Source organism: Polyodon spathula, chromosome 29, assembly GCF_017654505.1.
Source record: "Polyodon spathula isolate WHYD16114869_AA chromosome 29, ASM1765450v1, whole genome shotgun sequence".
NCBI classification, from domain to species: domain Eukaryota; kingdom Metazoa; phylum Chordata; class Actinopteri; order Acipenseriformes; family Polyodontidae; genus Polyodon; species Polyodon spathula.
The window spans coordinates 3,684,585-3,700,515 of record NC_054562.1 but is presented as its reverse complement, the minus strand read 5'-3'; the positions used below and the strand labels follow the sequence as shown (position 1 = coordinate 3,700,515).

The window sequence follows — 15,931 nt, the reverse complement described above, 5'->3', positions numbered from 1 at the left end:
GAACACAAGAACATAAGAAAGTTAACAAACGAGAGGAGGCCATTCAGCCCATTTTGCTCGTTTATTTGTTAGTAGCTTATTGATCTTGTTTAAAATGTATATTTGTATTTAGGCATGAGGATTGCACAGCACTTCACGTGCAAGTAAAAAGTAATAATATGTGAGCACAGGGAATTGTACTTTTATTAATTCACGTGCAGTTGTACCGAGACTCCAATTGAATGATTGATTAGCAGCTGCATAAAACATAAAAGCAACATCTTTTCACCCACTCGGGGTTGGGTGTTCGGTGAGTGGAGAATGGGAGAGAGAGGAGGAGAATTTGAATTAAATATCAATTGCTATTGCGTGCTGGTGGGACCAGCACAATACTTGTTTATTTATCTGCTCACCGTGTTTGTTAGTGTGTCTGTCCGTGCATCGTGTTTGTCTGTATAGTCCGTTTTGCGTATCTATTTATTTCGGCGTAGAGTGCCGTGTCCTGTTTCTGTTTGTTTAACCTGTTTTATTTTTCAATAAACCGGCGCAAGCAGGCATCACCATCAATTCACCTCATCTGTCCTGTCTGTGTATTTCATTCCTTCCTGGTTCTGACGACACCCATTTGGCCGTCTTTGTGACAGCCCGACATTGTCAATACCTTTTAGAATTTTTTTTTTTGAATTTTGAATGCTTGAATCAGGTCACTGTGTAGTCTTCTTTGTTCAAGACTGAATAGATTCAATTCTTTTCTCCTGTCTGCATATGACATGCCTTTTAAACCATGAATAATTCTGGTCGCACTTCTAGAGCAACAATATCTTTTTTATAGCGAGGTGACCAGAACTAAACACAATATTCTAGATGAGGTCTTACTAAAGCACTGTAGAGTTTTAACATTACTTCCCTTGATTTAAATTCAACACTTTTCATAATGTATCCGAGCATCTTGTTGGCCTTTTTTATAGCTTTCCCACATTGTCTAGATGAAGACATTTCTGAGTCAACAAAAACTCCTAGGTCTTTTTCATAGATTCCTTCTTCTATTTCAGTATCTCCCATATGATATTTATAATGCACATTTATATTTCCTGCGTGCAGTACCTTACACTGCAACAATGTTTGCCACTCCTATTTTTGTGTCGTCTGCAAATTTAACAAGTCTGCTTACTATACCAGAATCTAAATCATTAATGTAGATTAGGAATAGCAGAGGACCTAATACTGATCCCTGTGGTACACCACTGGTTACCACACTCCATTCTGAGGTTTTTCCTCTAATCAGTACTTTCTGTTTTTTACATGTTAACCACTCCCTAATCCATGTACATGTGTTTCCTTGAATCCCAACTGCGTTCAGTTTGAGAATTCATCTTTTATGCAGGACTTTGTCAAAAGCTTTCTGGAAATCTAAATAAACCATGTCATATGATTTGCAATTATCCATTATCGATGTTTCATCCTCAAAAAAATCAAGCAAGTTAGTTAGACACGATCTCCCTTTCCTAAAACCATGTTGACTGTCTCCCAGGAACCTGTTATCATAGAGGTAATTTTCCATTTTGGATCTTATTATAGTTTCCATAAGTTTGCATATAATAGAAGCAAGGCTTACTGGTCTGTAGTTACCTGGTTCAGTTTTATTTCCCTTTTTGTGGATCGGTATTACGTTTGCAATTCTCTAGTCTGTCGGTACCACCCCTGTGTCAAGAGACTGTTGCAAGATCTTGGTTAGCGGTTTGTAAATAACTTCTTTCATTTCTTTGAGTACTACTGGGAGGATCTCATCCGGCCCAGGGGATTTGTTTATTTTAAGAGCTCCTAGTCCCTTAACACTTCTGCCTCGGTTATGCTAGAGATGAGAACAGATTGCAGTTGTTGTTGACTGAGAGCTGAGTTTTTAATCTCTGTCTATCTGAGCTCCTTAAAGAAATTCCTCTAAATTGCATGGCACCATTTGACCCCCTCCTCCCCCCCCCCCACCTCCCACTCCCCTCCTTCTTAACAGAAAGTCTAGGTGTGGGGATTGTATTTTAGGTGTGTATTCCTTTTCTCACAGATCCCTCACTCACTCAACTCCCTGGTAACTCTGAATAGAAAAACATCTCCTTTTCAAACAGGCTCAGTATTGTAATCTACCAAGACCTCTCCCCAGTAGAACTAACCCTAACCCTAACCCTAACCCTGACCCTCCCCCCACCCACACCCTCACCCTAACCCCCCTCACACTCACCCTCACACCCACCATCACCCCACCCTCACCACCACCCAACCCCCACCCTCACCCTCACCTCAGTCCAACCCTCACCATCACCCTCACCCTCACCCCCCAGTCACCCTCACTCCACCCCTCACCCCACACTCACCCCTCTCACCCTCACTCTCACTCTCACTCTCACCTTCACTCAACTCCCTGGTATCTTGGAAGAGATGATCGTCTCCTCTCAGTATTGTAATCTAGTAGAACGGTCCTGGTTGGATGGAAGCAGCCCAGATTGTTGCTGGAGAGCTTCACTCAGATGACTGGCTCACGATCCCTAAATAGAAAAGCGTCTCCACTTTATAAACGTGAGATCGATTTTAAACCCACTTGTGAGATGTCTCGCTCCTTCAGATATTTAGAAGGGAAGTCAATGTTAAATTGAAAACTCTCTGTTCAGAATTGGCAACAACATATATAGACAGACAGAAAAACAGACTGATGACACACTCACACTCACACGTGGACACATACACAGACACAAACACAGACACACACTCACGCAGACACACAGAGACACAGAAACACACACAGACACGAATACACACACAGACAAACACACAGACACACGCACACAGACACGCACACACACACACACATACACAAAGACACAGACAAGCATACAGACACACACAGACACACACACATCAATATTAAACTCACTGGTTCTGCTGCTGTGTGTTTGATTCAGGATTCAGTCACTTTGACAAGAGATTACAGATGTTCTGCACTAAACCTCCCTCGCTCTCTCTCTCTCCCTCCCTCCTAATTCCCTCTTCCTCCTCTCCCTCTCACGCAGACCATCTCCTCCCTCCTCCTTCCCTCCACCTCCTCATCCCTCTTCCCCCTCTCACACTGACCATCCCCTCCTTCTTCCTCCCCCTTACACTGACCATCTCCTCCTCCCTCCCCATCCCCTTCTCCCTTCTCTGTCACTCTGACCTTCCCCTTCTTGCCAACACTGCATCCCTTCTTCTAAACAATAGGGGAGGAGGGAGTGAGGAGGAGAGAAAAGGAGAAAGGAGCGATAGGAGAGGGGAGAGAAGAGGGGAGAGGAGAGAGGAGAGTGGAGAGGAGAGAGGAGAGAGCAGAGTGGAGAGGAGAGAGGAGACAGCAGACTGTAGAGTGGAGAGCGGACAGAGCAGAGTGGAGGAGAGACAGGAAAGGAGAGATGGGAGAGGAGAGTGTAGAGTGTAGAGGAGAGAGCAGAGTGGATAGTGGAGAGAGAGGGGAGGGGAGAGAAGAGAACAGAAGAAAAGCTCAGGAACAAGAAGTCCATTCGGCCCATCAAGGCTGGTCTCTTGTTAGCGTCCCATTTTCCCCTACTGAGGGGGGGGGGGGGGCTCATCTTGTTTTAAATGCTCCCAGCGTTTCAGATCCTACTGCTTCACCTGTTAGATTATTCCATGCATTTATAACTCTCCGTGTAGAGAAGTGCTTCCTGCCTTCCTTTCTAAATTTCCTTCTACTCTCCTCTTGTTCTTCTCTCTGTGTTCAATTTCGTCATGTTTTGGGTGAACTTTATTTACAGCTGTAGCCAAAAGTTTTGCATCACCTAGAATTTTAGGATTGAGATATAATAAAAAAACACTTGCATTTAGCATTGCTAAATACAAGTCCTGTCCTCCTTTTCGTTTATAGCCTTCGTCTTGTATCCAACGTTAATGCAGGGAGCTGGACTCCTCGAGTTTGAAGAGACGCTCCCATGCTACCTGTGTGGTCGGAGTGAGATGAAGCCGGCAGGTATTGCAGGTACGAGCCAAGGGAAAAATAAACACGGATGCAACATATTGAAAGTGACCTTTGCTGTTTTTATCTGACTGCCTGAAGGGAAGTTTGTGTTAAAGAATAAAGATTGAATTTATTAATTCAAATAAACCATGATGACTGAATGTGACAAAGCGGTGAGTGGATACAGATGAGTGCAGAGCAGAGCGGGTACAAAACACACAGTGACTTCCAGACGCAAGGGTGTTTATTGAGATTTTACACTGTCCCGAGCCTCATGGCAAACACATGTAAATAATAATGAACGAAGTGGCACAGCGGCGTGTCTTACTTTGTCTGTAAATCCTTGGGGTTGACCTGAAAAAGTCCAGTCTTTCTCTCACCCACACGAAACATAGACACAGTTCCTACAGTGAGTGAATCAAGTGCTCGTGGTGCAAAGACAGTTCCTAGTGGAAAGTGAAGTGCTGGTGTCCGGGTTTGATGCTGGCCTGCGGCTGCAGCTGTGGATCGTGTTAGTAAAAAACAGACAAACAGACAGTTTAACGAGACAAACTAACAAACATAAGACTCCCGTTTTGGTAAATACAGGGTCTCCTTTTAGGTCGTTCTTAACCATTTACAAAGGAACAGATTACTTTGCTACGACCCCTACTTATACCCTCCCTCATGACCCCTTAGTTAACGAGCGCATCCGCTTCTCCAATCTGCGGATGCCACGCCGCGTCCTTTTCGGTTCATTGAGTTCGGGTACCTTAACTCCGCCCCTTTTCTAGCCGGCCAACTTCCACCTACCAACGGGAATAAATTATCATGCTTTTTAGTACAGGGTACTCTGTTCCCTTTACCTAGTGCCCTGACAGATCGGGAGGGAGATCTAATACCAAGCGTCATTCGATCTCTGTCACACAGAGACAGAATGATTCTTGGTGTTAGATTTCCCTCCTGACCTGTGAGGGTGCTATGTAAAGGGAACAGAGTACCCTGGACTGGATGGCCAGACAATTCATTACATTTAGAAAGGGAGCTCAGCTGCGGTACATTAAGTCATCACGCCAGAGGAAAAACGATATGGATTATGGATACAATCCGCGGATTGGAGGCGAAGCGGCTGCACTCGTTAACAAAGGGGGCGTGGCTAGCTGATCTGTTCCTTTGTAATGGTTAAGAGAGAACCGCTGAAGGACGAGTGTAAAATAACCGGGAGTGTTTTGTTTGTTTGTTTTGTCTAATTGTATGTCTTGTTATTATTAAACGGCTAACATGATCCGGAGCTCTCGCTACAGACCAGCACTAAACCGGACAACACTGCAGCATCATTCAGGGATTACAATTGTATTTCACCACGAGCACTACAGCACTCACCCTGGACTTGTGACCGAGTCTGTGTTTTGTGTGTGTGTGTGTGTAATGCTATGCTTTATGCGACCACAATAGAATACTAAGGAGGATATTATGGAAATACTTTCTTAGTACAGAGGTTCCCAAACTGTGGTACTCGTACCCCTGGGGAGACGTGACCGAAGGCTTGCCACACTCAGAAAGCGTTTAACGCATTAGGAACTGCTTTTAATTTCTGGCGTGAAATGGCACGATGCTAGTTTCAGAAACAAAAAGAGGCTGTGCAGTACAAGACAATCACGCAGCTGTGGGCGTTTGGGTTTGCAGCCCTTTGACCGAGGTGCCAATGAGAACAAAGATACTGTGACAGAGAGAGAGAGGATCTAAGCTGCAAATCTCCCTCCTGACCCAAGAGGACGTTAGTGTGAATTGCCACGTCAAGGAGCTGCTGAACTACTGCCAGCACTTTCACCTTGGACACCACACAACCCATACAACTGAACTGGACACGTCAGCACCTGCGCACCGGCACTTTCCACCACCCCGAAAGTGCACCAAAGAGCTGAGAGGGACTCACTCTATTGGGACCTGTGATTTGTATTTTTGTTGCTTTGGACTGTGTTCCCCGCTAATAAAATACACCCTCTACCATTGTTGGTACTGGGGTTATTTGCACCTGTACCAGTGACTCTGTGACGTCTGTTTCACCACCACACCCACCACATCGTCACAGATACAGAGTCAATGACGTACAGAGCCCTCATCACAGTACAGCGCGAATTTCTGTTTTTCATTTTTTATTTATTAATTCTGGTGCTTCTTTTTAGCTATTTTTGAGCTTTATGTAAATCTTTTTTTCAGGGCTTTTGCTTTTTATATAGTGTATGAATGTATTGTTTTTAGTTACTTTGCAAATTGCTTGGACGGTCATTGCAAATCAGAAGTGCTAATTATATTATTGTAGTCATTTATATTGTGTGTGTGTGTGTGTATAAATGTGTATTATGAATGCATTTATTAAAAATAACATTCAAATATAAATTTATATACTTGTATTTATATACATTTATATACTGGTATTAAAAATGTCCAGCTCCCTGCGTTAACTTTGGTTACAAGTTAAACAGTAATTATGCAAATAAATACACATAGTACCAACATAATGAACAAGCATTTTGCATGAAAAAATAGCAAATACATTAAATTATTATTTTTCACAAGTTTTTTACAAAGAATACTGACAACATGCTCCACATGTCATCCAGTTCCTATCCAGTTTTAAATAACTTTAGCATAACCGAGGCAGAAGTGTTAAAGGGACTAGGAGCTCTTAAAATAAACAAATCCCCTGGGCCGGATGAGATCCTCCCAATAGTACCAGGGGTCACAACTAGAGATAGACAAAGGGGCATTCAGAATAGAAATAGGAGGCACTTTTTTACACAAAGAATCGTGAGGGACTGGAACCAACTCCCCAGTAATGTTACTGAAGCCGACACCCTGGGATCCTTCAAGAGGCTGCTTGATGAGATTCTGGGATCAATAAGCTACTAACAACCAAACGACCAAATGGGCCGAATGGCCTCCTCTCGTTTGTAAACTTTCTTATGTTCTTATTCCCAAGAAAAAGTGCTTACTGTATATCATGCACGATGCATTTCTCTATTTGAAGTATTATAGATTTTCATGTATTTATTGCATCTTGTAAAGTGCTTTCTGGTGGTGGTCCACTATGAAAGGCTCTATACAATATAAAGATTGATTGATTGATGTTGTGTTGCTGGTCTATATATATAATATTATATTTACATAGCTTACGTCTCGTGAGCAGGTACTGTAATCCCTTTCGAAATAAACACAATCCACAAAGCCTTCAAAACACGCAGCAGTCATACAAAACAGAGTGATCATATTTTACTTCATAATAACTGAATATATTTTATTTAAAGTGCGTAATACATGCAGAATAAACAGAAATAGAAAATTAAGTTAATACACTGTAGCTCTACCATACAATCAAAATTACACAGAAGGCTCAGCAATGTTCTTGTGTGTTTTGCTGCCACCTAGTGTCAAGCGATAACAACTGCTGCACAGAGTAAGATCCTTTATAATGTTTAGAATATTTAAACAATGCTAGTATTTAAAATGTCTTGCTCATGTTTCATGTTTTACAGTTTGTATCTTGCCAGAATTGTGGCATGCGGCTCGTAAAGTGAGGAAGTTTGGCCATCCTTGGGCTAGATCATCTTTATATTAGTGATAGCGCCATCTAGTGCACAGCAAGCGTATTGCCAGCAAGGTTTGATCCAAAGATCACGAGATGGAGCTGGCTCTTCTGTAAAGACACTGTGGCTGATCTAGGCTGTGTTACACGTGTTTATGGCAGTGCAGCTAGAACTGAAGAGAAGCTCCTGAACTCCCAGTCAAACCAACATAGACTGAGCAGTGAAAAGAATATATACAAACCAAGAAAACAAAGAAGTTTATTTACTCCATAATTATGAAACAGTCAACAGTGCTGAATTTACAAAGACGTCCAATTCTTTCATTTTCTTCAGTTTCTTTGAGTTTTTTCTCAGTTTATATTTTTGACTATTATTGGGGTGGCAATATGCGCGGCTTGTGTCCGTGTAGCCTTTTTCCACTTTACCGGCAGAAAGGAAGTGGGTTCGTCCTCCTAAGTTCACCCCCAAGCCTGAGACTTACAGTAATGAAGAACCAGCTTCCCATCACTGCCAAAACACTGAGAGAGAGAGGAGAGGGGGCGAGCAAGGGGAGAGGAGAGGAGAGGAGGGGAGAGAAGAGAGATTTGTATTAATTTGTTTTCATAATTATGGCAGTATTTTTTTCACAGTAAATTTCATGGCATTTCCTGGTCTAAATACAGCATGATATTTCACGATTAAACATATACTTATTACAGCAGAAACAAGCAGCGTGTCCCATTCATAAAGGATCATTTTCCTCAGTTATGACACAACAAACTTTCCTAAATATTTAAATGCTTACCTGAAAGAAAAAGCAAATGCTAAAATCCTAGAATTCTTTACTTTTGTACGTTTACCTTTTAAAGATGTTCTACTTTCACCATCAGTGAATTATCAAAAAAATACAAAGCAGAGTGTGACAGTGCGGTGTGTGGGGTGTATGGCAACGTGTGGAACAATGCATACGTAAGCAACAGAATGAAAACAATCCTGACTTCACAGTAAATAGTGTGGACTCAGCATATACTCTGTATACTGGGTACTGTGTGTACTCCCTGTTGGAGGAGGTTTTAGATTGTTAATTTTTGTTTTGTCACTGTACATAATAAAAGTACGCTACGGCATTTCACTGCAGCTCCTGTGTTTTGCGTATTTCCTGCTGTGGGATGCCTTGGCCATCAGTCACTCTGCCACACTAGATACATGTAAAGTATAAATAACAACAGACAGGTGACCTGAACAGCATTGTCACATTGAAAATAGATCACTTTCTCCAGAAGTACTATACATGTGAACTGTCCCCATCTTTTACTGGACACAGCGGTCTTTAGCAGAAATGATTTTCCATGTTTGATGCCGCTGCTGTCTTTGGTTGAAGTCATGCAGTGTAACAGGAAGTGAGTTCAGTCATTTACAGGAAGCAAACTAAACCGGCTGCCAGGTTCCTGTAGCAATGTAACAGGCATGAGTTCAATTTATTTATTTGTTTTACAGTAGAGAGGAAAAATGAACTCTGCTAGTTCTTATGTCGAACCCGTTTAACATGTAACCCTCCACCTCTGATATCAGCCTCTCTGCTTCTCAGGTTTTGTTGTAAATCTGCATTTTTGACTTGCAAATGTCTGATATCAAAAATAGAATTGGTATGAAAAATTGTAATTTCTGATATCAACCATTCAGATTGCTGATATAGAAAATGACCCTTTCAGAAAAGGGAGCTTCGTTACACGATGAACAAGGTGAAGGAACATTCCGCCCGGCTAGTCGTCACCCTGCGTCATACAGCACTGTGTGTGTGACCTCCTTCATAAAGCGCTTTACAAGATACAAGACTAGGGTGTGTGTGAGCTATACATCAGCTGCAGTCACTTACAACAACGTCTCACCCCAAAGACAGAGCACAAGGAGGTTCAGTGGCTTGCTCACAAGGAGTCAGTAGCTGAGCTGGGATTTGAACCAGGGACCTCCTAGTTGCAAGCCTGTTTCTTTAACCAATGGACCACACAGCCAGTAGAGTAGAGTAGAGTGAAAACTTGGTTCTTATTAGACCTAGCACTGCCTCGGTGAGTTGGGTAAAATACATCACATCTACAGCAAACTGTCTGAACATTTAATCCTGTTACTGATATCATCCATTCTATACTTGAGATGAAAAATAGAAGAACTGGACTCGATCGAGCACATGATCATTAGAATTACAAATCAAATGAGGGGCGTGCCTGGGTTCAACTGCAGTGAGGTAGTAATTGGAATGTAATTGGAAGGAATGACTCTGAACTCACCTCAAACAGAGTCCCCACCTCTTGATCAGGGGAAGGAGCAAAGGACTGATTCACATAGATAAACTGAGAGAGAGGAGAGGGGAAGAGATCTCATTCATTTTATTGACTAACTTCTTCATCAAAACAGTGATTACAGACGAGACACACACATACACACTGAGACAGTCACCCAGACACACCCACACGCACACGCACACACGCGCACGCACGCACACACACACACTGAGACAGTCACCGAGACACACGCACACGCACGCACGCACACACACACACACACACACCCACGCACACACTGAGACAGTCACCGAGACACACACACGCACACACTCTCCCCCACACTGACCAGTTGCTCCGCTGGTTCTAGTTTAAGGAATTTCTTGATGAACAGCCCGAGCGCCTGCACTGTGCGGCTCCTCTCCACAGACCACTTCTTAGTCTTCATGATAGGAGCGTCACCAACAGCCTTCAACAAGATATCAACTAGAGGAGAGAGGATTCTAAAGAGCATTTTTCAGCATTGAAATAAAATGAGTGCAACATACAGAAGACCAGGTACAGATTGTGAGCGAATATCATCAATGTGACCTGTTAGATAAATCCAGATACTATTACTGCAATAAGACACTCAATTTGAATTGCTTGTCAATACTACAGTAGTACTTTATCAATGTGACCTGTTAGATAAATTATGATACTGCAGTAGACCGGCCACAATACGCATTGCCTGTCCAATACTGACCAATACGTGGTCAGCGGAGCCATCGTTATGGTAATGTTATCTGTCTTGTTGTATGACTACAGCATTTCTAGAGAGTTTTAACTTTTAAACACGCCTTCAGTTCAGAGGTCCCGGTTTCTTGTAGCTCAAAGGGACGACCCCAAAGACTGGTAAACAAAAACTTGAATACATTTCAGAACCAACAAAACACACCACAAAATCTGAAAAAACAGGGTTGCTTTGATGTCGATTCCCTAAACCGCCTCCCAGGCACGCTCGGACACGGCGATTGGTCATTAAACCGACAGCAGCTCTTCTGATTCGCTGAACGTGGTGTCAAATACCTCTGTGCCTTCATTTTATGCGGAAACGAACTGTTCTGACCAGAAATCGTGTCTCGCCTCGCTTTACAAAGAGATGAATTCGTGGTTCGACTATCTCGAGTGTGTGTAGCAGGTAGAATGGACCTTACTTTTCTTCTTTTCGTCCGCGATCCCTACCGTCTCCTCCACCGCCGCCGTCTCCGCGCTGGGCTCTGCGGACAACTCTGCGCTCTCCGACATCTTGAGTGAGCAAACCAAACCCGTGTAAAGCACGGTGGTGAAGCCGATACTGCCCAAAAGGCGTAGCCTGAGCCGAGCTTTGATTGGTTGTCCATGTTGGTCTCATGGCGGTGCCCTCACTGGCTTCAGTTGGCAATAGTTTGAAAGCTAAGACAGGGGGCGTTACTATCACCGGGACAACGGCCAATGGGATCGGTAAGCGAGTCTGGGAAGCCGGTGTTTATTGGCTGCTGTGCTTGATAGCCTCGCCTTCGTTTGACCCACTGCGAGGAGGACTGTGAGTGAAAGTCACGGGTGTGAGCAGAGTGAAAACTCGGGTATTATTATTATTATTATTATTATTATTATTATTATTATTATTTATTAGTATTACATGACTTTCATGTCTTTATTTTAAAGTGACGTCAGTGTCCCAGATTACCGAAGGACAGGTGCATCGTGAGCTGTCATTTAAACAATCACACTGAAATGGTCTTTAAAGTTTGAAGTAAAAGTACTCAAATGCGATTCCAGTTGCGGTGCTATTGTGTTGAATTACAATTTCAATTACGCTGCAGTAATTACACTAATTAAAATAATTAAAAGTAACAGTGATGTGGGGTCAGGGTTCAATGTGTGATTGACAGGCTGGTTTATATTGCTGGGATGGATGATGTCACTGACAGGCAGGTTTATATTGGGGGTGGATGATGTCACAGACAGGCTGGTTTATATTGCTGGGGTGGATGATGTCACTGACAGGCTGGTTTATATCGCTGGGATGGGGGATGGATGATGTCACGGACAGGCTGGTTTATATTGCTGGAATGGGAGATGGATGATGTCATGGACAGACTGGTTTATATTGCTGGGAATTCCAATTGCAATGCTATTGTGCTCAATTACAATTACACTTTCAATTACGCTGCAGTAATTAGACTTAGAATTAAAGGTTACATAAACAGCTGCCCACATTATTGTCATGTTCACTCTGTTCATTATAAATAACCAACAATAAAAATCACAGCTACAAATACACAAACAGACTAGGGAACATACATATATTTCAAACAAATAAATGGTCACTAAAAGTAGATGAAGATAAGAGAGTAATGAACGAATGTAAAATCAATCAGTGATGTGGTGTTGGTTCAGTGTGTGATTGAAGTGTAATGGATCAGTGATGTGGTGTTGGTTCATTGTGTGATTGAAGTGTAATGGATCAGTGATGTGGTGTTAGGGTTCAGTGTGTGATTGAAGTGTAATGGATCAGTGATGTGGTGTTGGTTCATTGTGTGATTGAAGTGTAATGGATCAGTGATGTGGTGTTGGTTCATTGTGTGATTGAAGTGTAATGGATCAGTGATGTGGTGTTGGGTTCAGTGTGTGATTGAAGTGTAATGGATCAGTGATGTGGTGTTGGTTCAGTGTGTGATTGAAGTGTAATGGATCAGTGATGTGTTGGTTCAGTGTGTGATTGAAGTGTAATGGATCAGTGATGTGGTGTCAGGTTCAGTGTGTGATTGAAGTGTAATGGATCAGTGATGTGATGTTGGTTCAGTGTGTGATTGAAGTGTAATGGATCAGTGATGTGGTGTGGGTTCAGTGTGTGATTGAAGTGTAATGGATCAGTGATGTGGTGTCAGGGTTCAGTGTGTGATTGAAGTGTAATGGATCAGTGATGTGGTGTTGGTTCAGTGTGTGATTGAAGTGTAATGGATCAGTGATGTGTTGGTTCAGTGTGTGATTGAAGTGTAATGGATCAGTGATGTGGTGTTGGTTCAGTGTGTGATTGAAGTGTAATGGATCAGTGATGTGTTGGTTCAGTGTGTGATTGAAGTGTAATGGATCAGTGATGTGTTGGTTCAGTGTGTGATTGAAGTGTAATGGATCAGTGATGTGGTGTTAGGGTTCAGTGTGTGATTGAAGTGTAATGGATCAGTGATGTGGTGTTGGGTTCAGTGTGTGATTGAAGTGTAATGGATCAGTGATGTGGTGTCAGGGTTCAGTGTGTGATTGAAGTGTAATGGATCAGTGATGTGTTGGTTCAGTGTGTGATTGAAGTGTAATGGATCAGTGATGTGGTGTCAGGGTTCAGTGTGTGATTGAAGTGTAATGGATCAGTGATGTGGTGTTGGGTTCAGTGTGTGATTGAAGTGTAATGGATCAGTGATGTGGTGTTGGTTCAGTGTGTGATTGAAGTGTAATGGATCAGTGATGTGGTGTTGGTTCAGTGTGTGATTGAAGTGTAATGGATCAGTGATGTGGTGTCAGGGTTCAGTGTGTGATTGAAGTGTAATGGATCAGTGATGTGGTGTTGGTTCAGTGTGTGATTGAAGTGTAATGGATCAGTGATGTGTTGGTTCAGTGTGTGATTGAAGTGTAATGGATCAGTGATGTGGTGTCAGGGTTCAGTGTGTGATTGAAGTGTAATGGATCAGTGATGTGGTGTCAGGGTTCAGTGTGTGATTGAAGTGTAATGGATCAGTGATGTGGTGTTGGTTCAGTGTGTGATTGAAGTGTAATGGATCAGTGATGTGGTGTTGGTTCAGTGTGTGATTGAAGTGTAATGGATCAGTGATGTGTTGGTTCAGTGTGTGATTGAAGTGTAATGGATCAGTGATGTGTTGGTTCAGTGTGTGATTGAAGTGTAATGGATCAGTGATGTGGTGTCAGGGTTCAGTGTGTGATTGAAGTGTAATGGATCAGTGATGTGGTGTCAGGGTTCAGTGTGTGATTGAAGTGTAATGGATCAGTGATGTGGTGTCAGGGTTCAGTGTGTGATTGAAGTGTAATGGATCAGTGATGTGTTGTTGGTTCAGTGTGTGATTGAAGTGTAATGGATCAGTGATGTGGTGTCAGGGTTCAGTGTGTGATTGAAGTGTAATGGATCAGTGATGTGGTGTCAGGGTTCAGTGTGTGATTGAAGTGTAATGGATCAGTGATGTGGTGTCAGGGTTCAGTGTGTGATTGAAGTGTAATGGATCAGTGATGTGGTGTCAGGGTTCAGTGTGTGATTGAAGTGTAATGGATCAGTGATGTGGTGTTGGTTCAGTGTGTGATTGAAGTGTAATGGATCAGTGATGTGGTGTCAGGGTTCAGTGTGTGATTGAAGTGTAATGGATCAGTGATGTGTTGTTGGGTTCAGTGTGTGATTGAAGTGTAATGGATCAGTGATGTGGTGTTGGTTCAGTGTGTGATTGAAGTGTAATGGATCAGTGATGTGGTGTCAGGGTTCAGTGTGTGATTGAAGTGTAATGGATCAGTGATGTGGTGTTGGGTTCAGTGTGTGATTGAAGTGTAATGGATCAGTGATGTGATGTTGGTTCAGTGTGTGATTGAAGTGTAATGGATCAGTGATGTGGTGTTGGTTCAGTGTGTGATTGAAGTGTAATGGATCAGTGATGTGGTGTCAGGGTTCAGTGTGTGATTGAAGTGTAATGGATCAGTGATGTGGTGTTGGTTCAGTGTGTGATTGAAGTGTAATGGATCAGTGATGTGGTGTTGGTTCAGTGTGTGATTGAAGTGTAATGGATCAGTGATGTGGTGTTGTTCAGTGTGTGATTGAAGTGTAATGGATCAGTGATGTGTTGGTTTCAGTGTGTGATTGAAGTGTAATGGATCAGTGATGTGTTTGGTTCAGTGTGTGATTGAAGTGGATTGATGTGGTGTCAGGTTCAGTGTGTGATTGAAGTGTAATGGATCAGTGATGTGATGTTGGTTCAGTGTGTGATTGAAGTGTAATGGATCAGTGATGTGGTTCAGTGTGTGATTGAAGTGTTCAGTGTGTGATTGAAGTGTAATGGATCAGTGATGTGGTGTCAGGGTTCAGTGTGTGATTGAAGTGTAATGGATCAGTGATGTGGTGTTGGTTCAGTGTGTGATTGAAGTGTAATGGATCAGTGATGTGGTGTCAGGGTTCAGTGTGTGATTGAAGTGTAATGGATCAGTGATGTGGTGTTGGTTCAGTGTGTGATTGAAGTGTAATGGATCAGTGATGTGTGTTGGGTTCAGTGTGTCATTGAAGTGTAATGCATCAGCGATGTGGTGTTGCGTTCAGTGTGTGATTGAAGTGTAATGGATCAGTGCTGTGGTGTTGGTTCAGTGTGTGATTGAAGTGTAATGGATCAGTGATGTGGTGTTGGTTCAGTGTGTGATTGAAGTGTAATGGATCAGTGATGTGGTGTTGGTTCAGTGTGTGATTGAAGTGTAATGGATCAGTGATGTGGTGTCAGGGTTCAGTGTGTGATTGAAGTGTAATGGATCAGTGATGTGGTGTGCGTTCAGTGTGTGATTGAAGTGTAATGGATCAGTGATGTGGTGTTGGTTCAGTGTGTGATTGAAGTGTAATGGATCAGTGATGTGGTGTTGGTTCAGTGTGTGATTGAAGTGTAATGGATCAGTGATGTGATGTCAGGGTTCAGTGTGTGATTGAAGTGTAATGGATCAGTGATGTGGTGTTGGTTCAGTGTGTGATTGAAGTGTAATGGATCAGTGATGTGGTGTCAGGGTTCAGTGTGTGATTGAAGTGTAATGGATCAGTGATGTGTTGGTTCAGTGTGTGATTGAAGTGTAATGGATCAGTGATGTGTTGGTTCAGTGTGTGATTGAAGTGTAATGGATCAGTGATGTGTTGGTTCAGTGTGTGATTGAAGTGTAATGGATCAGTGATGTGTTGGTTCAGTGTGTGATTGAAGTGAAATGGATCAGTGATGTGGTGTCAGGGTTCAGTGTGTGATTGAAGTGTAATGGATCAGTGATGTGGTGTCAGGGTTCAGTGTGTGATTGAAGTGTAATGGATCAGTGATGTGATGTTGGTTCAATGTGATTGAAGTGTAATGGATCAGTGATGTGGTGTCAGGGTTCAGTGT

General features: G+C 42.7%; 2 protein-coding genes across 3 annotated transcripts in view; one reads left to right on the top strand and one right to left on the bottom strand.

Annotated features, from left to right (window-relative positions):
- Positions 1 to 7,780: 7,780 nt before the first annotated feature.
- atg12 (ATG12 autophagy related 12 homolog (S. cerevisiae)) lies at positions 7,781 to 11,202 on the bottom strand. Of its 2 annotated transcripts, none has more exons than XM_041232256.1 (4): positions 10,991 to 11,202; positions 10,144 to 10,297; positions 9,801 to 9,863; positions 7,781 to 8,054 (listed from the first exon to the last, which is right to left on the bottom strand). In XM_041232256.1, exons 1-4 carry the CDS (start codon positions 11,185 to 11,187, stop codon positions 7,995 to 7,997), a joined length of 474 nt encoding a protein of 157 aa, XP_041088190.1. In that variant the 5' UTR covers positions 11,188 to 11,202; the 3' UTR covers positions 7,781 to 7,994. The 2 variants fall into 2 exon arrangements, with proteins under 2 accessions (XP_041088190.1, XP_041088191.1); XM_041232257.1 differs by having other exon boundaries at positions 10,144 to 10,280; positions 10,991 to 11,121.
- A 93-nt stretch (positions 11,203 to 11,295) lies between these two features.
- Positions 11,296 to 15,931, top strand: part of isoc2 (isochorismatase domain containing 2) — a 37,485-nt gene continuing 32,849 nt past the window's right edge. Inside the window, exon 1 of the mRNA XM_041231972.1 lies at positions 11,296 to 11,398. The gene's annotated coding sequence lies outside the window, so the exon portion shown is untranslated. The remainder of the gene's footprint in view (positions 11,399 to 15,931) is intronic.